This window comes from Parasteatoda tepidariorum, chromosome 9 (assembly GCF_043381705.1).
Source record: "Parasteatoda tepidariorum isolate YZ-2023 chromosome 9, CAS_Ptep_4.0, whole genome shotgun sequence".
NCBI lineage: Eukaryota > Metazoa > Arthropoda > Arachnida > Araneae > Theridiidae > Parasteatoda > Parasteatoda tepidariorum.
In genome coordinates, this window is record NC_092212.1 from 87,916,714 (window position 1) to 87,921,068 (window position 4,355).

A 4,355-nucleotide genomic window follows, 5' to 3' on the forward strand; every position below is an offset into this window, starting at 1 on the left:
TTGTGTTTTATTGAAATGCCAAGACTACTGAATGGTAATTTTTTATTTTATTTTAAACGACGTGTATTCTCGTTAAACACACTTGACCGGTTGAAAAAAACTACTATATCCAATACATATTTGCCACTTTTCCGAGGCTCATCTCTGAATCTTTTCAAGAACTCACATATTTCTAATATCATTGAAAAGGTCTGTTATCCTTTCTCGCAAAATTCAAGTATTTTCTTTTATGGCAAATAGTTAATAAATTAAGATAAATAGCATTCATCTGTCATTCAATCGCTCCATATAAGGAAACGTTCTCCAGTCGAGATAAGAAGATCGATTGTTATGTCAGGCAAAGGGTGGTCTACTGTTGAGGTGTCACTTTTGTTGAGAACTTTTTCAATGTACTGTAGGATTAGATTAGATGATCATCCCACTGACTCCTGGGTGGATTGTGGATTCGAGGATGTCGGAGTTTCAATCCCAGGTTTGCCAATTCTGTCATCATCACTTCGTAGTTATAACCTTTGTGGCGGACGTCNGATTTTTGGATTCAACGAAATCTTGTATTATGCTGTCGAATTCCAAACTACGCAAAATGTCGTATTCAATAGACATAAGTGCGAGCGATGCCAAACGATCTTGATTCATTGTTGAACGCAAATAATTTTTTATCAATTTTAATCTGGAGAAAGATCTTTCTCCTTCTGCATCTGATCCAAGAATCGACAAATATATTCTTAATGCAATGTGAACGTTAGGAAAAGTATTCACAAGTTATCTTTAATTTGAACCTTTAACATTGCTTGTGCAGATTTATGTTCATACAAATTTGAAAATGGTAAAAATTCATTTACAAAGTTTTCCTCTAAATCGGATGAGTAAATTTTCACCAAATCTTGCGCTTTTAGTTTAATCTCAGATTCATTTATATATTCAGCATATACTTTGAAAAGAGTGGGGGAAGGAGAGGAGGGCCCAAAAACGGCTCTGACCACTTATGTTATAAACATGGGGTCACGATCCCCCCAACACGTCATTTATACACGTCGTAGCAGTTAAACGAATAATTAAAAGGAAACACCCCACCCAATAATTTTTTAGTTGTGTTTTATTGAAATGCCAAGACTACTCCATGGTAATTTTTTTTAATTTTAAACGGCGTGTATTCTCGTTAAACACACTTGACCGGTCGAAAAAAACTACTATATCCACTACATATTTGCCACTTTTCCGAGGCTCATCTCTGAATCTTTTCAAGAACTCACATATTTCTAATATCATTGAAAAGGTCTGTTATCCTTTCTCGCAAAATTCAAGTATTTTCTTTTATGGCAAATAGATAATAAATTAAGATAAATAGCATTCATCTGTCATTCAATCGCTCCTTATAAGGAAATGTTCTCCAGTCGAGATAGGAAGATCGATTGTTATGTCAGGCAAAGGGTGGTCCACTGTTGAGGTGTCACTTTTGTTGAGAACTTTTTCAATGTACTGTAGGATTAGATTAGATGATCATCCCACTGACTCCTGGGTGGATTGTGGATGAGGATGTTGGAGTTTCAATCCCAGGTTTGCCAATTCTGTCATCATCACTTTGTAGTTATAACCTTTGTGGCGGACGTCGTGCTCAACAAAATCTGTTCCAAGGATTTCTTCGGGTGGTGCCAGATGAATTGGTACATAATAATCGATCCCCTAAAAACAAATATCATTAATAAAAAATTGTAACAAATCAAAGCAAAAAAAAAAGAATAACAATATAATTGCCAATTTTTTTTCTCTGCAAGGATAATTTCCAAAGTGGTAGTAAAGGGACAATCAAATCGCAATTAACAAAAAAATTTTTATATTATGCTAAAGCTCACCATAATTAATAATGAAATTATTATGAGAAATTAAATATTAATGAAAGGAAATGCAATCACTTCATTATTTTTTGGTACATTACTGCATATATTATATTTTATAATCTTTAATGTTTTTTCCTTTTTATAACCGTCGTTGAACAGCCGACCCAATTTTGTGGGTTTACACCTAATAATGTTCAACTTCGTAACCTTGTAATTTTACACCCCATCCAAAAGACAAGGGAACTCCTCAATCAAGTAGTGAGAGAAATTTGTCTTCGTGGAGGACTTTTTGATAGAACTAACCCGCATTTGCGTTACATGGATAAGAAAACCACCAAAACCTCTCATGGTTAGCCAGAAGGCAAGGGGACTCTAACCCAAAATCCGTCTACCACTGAGGATATTTTACGTCAGCACTGTAGTCGGTGCAAGCCGGATACTGAATTCGTATCGACCAGCATCACTGGAATTCGAACCCGGGTCACCTCATTCAAACGCAAACTCTCTACCATCTGAGCCATCTTGGCTCTGGCTACTAATATGTAATTTCATTGAATTTTTCATGTTGCTCAACTTACTTTTAATATAAGATATGTAGTGATCATGCTCGAGAGACTGACAGCAATACATGCCAATAGTTGCACTCCCAGCAGATACAGGCCACCGCCCTTCAGTAGTCCACTTTGACTGTGCGTAAGATTGAGTAAGTCATCATCATCAATGAATAATCCAACTGCAATCTTTCCCCTTAGACCACCCATGGCATGCACAGCTACGGCGCCAACAGGATTGTCAATTATGTATTTGTCCATGTAAGGAGGAACTATGTTTAATTTGATAAAAACGCGGTTTTAAACGCGGATAAAAACGGTTTTAATTTGGATAAAAACGCAATATTGACACAGCATTATATTGACATAACATTTTAGAAAGTCAGAAATACAATTCTAGCAGAAAACGACAAAAGATTTTAAGATATGTGTCTTAGCACTTCATCTTCATAATTTAGCCGACATTGAAGCTCGCACAAATAGGCCTATGAGGGGAAATTTAGGATTTTTTTTTGTTCCTGAAGCATATAGATGGCAGCACTTTTTTTATCCAGGAAAATCAGTTTATTTGCTCTTTTTCAACTTCTTTTGTAACAATTTGGATATTCTAGCATGCATGGGGTGTTTTCTGTGTGTGAAATCCAGCAAAGAAGGCGTAATGGAATAAATAAAAAAAAGAATAAAAAAATAAAATGGAGCGAGTAAGGTTCAAATTTCGAGACCCCTAGCTCCCTTTAATATCAAGGTATACAGTACCGCTCAAAAGTATCAGTACACCTAGAAACTTATAAAAAAATGGCAAAATTCAAAGTGTCATAACTTCTTTAAAAATGACCAAAAATGCTTCTGCTTTAGCTCATTTTGAAGCTTAAAATCTCTACTTTTATGTACTCTTATTGTTTTTAATTAATATATTTAGCAACTATGTACAATTACACTCTAAACAATCATAGAAAATTGTATTAATTTTTTGTGAAGTTTGACGCGATGTACGGGCATAATGGGGTTAGATATTGTTAATTTTTATTATACCATTGAAAAATTTGAACTTTTAGCTTTCATTTAAANCCAAAAAAACATGCTTTTTGACAAAATTATTGCCAAAAAAAAAAAAGGTTTTTTTTTCAGAATTTAATGATTTTTCAGCAATTATAATGAATTTTAGTGTAATTATAATATGATATGAAATTTTTTTAATTAAAATAAATTAAAATTTAATATTTCTCGATAATATTATCTCATAATTTATTATAACAATTTCAACTTTTTTTTTCTGGAAAATATAATAATGAAATAGGAATCAACGTTTAAAATTTAATATTTCGAAATTTATTTTTTCGTTTTTTTCTCAGAAAAAATTTGAAATCAAAAATGTATGTACGTTGTATGTACATTGTATGTACATGTATGTACATTGTACGTTAGATTCTTATTTCATTATTATATTTTCCAAAAAAAAGTTAACATTTTTATAATGAATTATGAAATAATATTATCGAGAAATATTACATTTTAATTTATTTTAATTAAAAAATTTTCATATCATATTATAATTACACTGAAATTCATTATAATTGCTGAAAAATCATTAAATTCTGAAAAATAACATTTTTTTTTATTTGACAATAACTTTGTCAAAAAAACATGTTTTTTTGGAATTTTTTTTTTAAATGAAAGCTAAAAGTTCAAATTTTTCAAAGGTATAATAAAAATTAACAATATCTAACCCCTTTATGCCCGTACATCGCGTCAAACTTCACAAAAAATTAATACAATTTTCTAGGATTGTTTAGAGCGTAATTGTACATAGTTGCAAAATATATTAATTAAAAACAATTAAAGTACATAAAAGTAGAGATTTTAAGCTTCAAAATGAGCTAAAGCAGAAGCATTTTTGATCATTTTTAAAGAAGTTATGACACTTTGAATTTTGCCATTTTTTTATAAGTTTCTAGGTGTACTGATA

At 31.7% G+C, this 4,355-nt stretch overlaps 1 protein-coding gene across 3 annotated transcripts in view; it reads right to left on the bottom strand.

The window, feature by feature from the left end:
• Positions 1–25: 25 nt before the first annotated feature.
• The window catches only part of LOC122272799 (putative ammonium transporter sll0108), a 17,274-nt gene continuing 12,944 nt past the window's right edge, over positions 26–4,355 (bottom strand). The window contains exons 1-3 of one of the 3 annotated variants that reach the window (XM_043056796.1): positions 2,417–2,685; positions 1,596–1,683; positions 26–510 (exon numbers count right to left, since the gene is read on the bottom strand). In XM_043056796.1, coding sequence (XP_042912730.1) covers positions 401–510; positions 1,596–1,683; positions 2,417–2,650 — 432 coding nt within the window. In that variant the 5' untranslated portion in view covers positions 2,651–2,685 and the 3' untranslated portion in view covers positions 26–400. Of the gene's footprint in view, positions 511–1,078; positions 1,684–2,416; positions 2,686–4,355 lie in introns of those variants that run through there. The other 2 variants (XM_043056797.2, XM_071184905.1) reach the window with 2 other exon arrangements.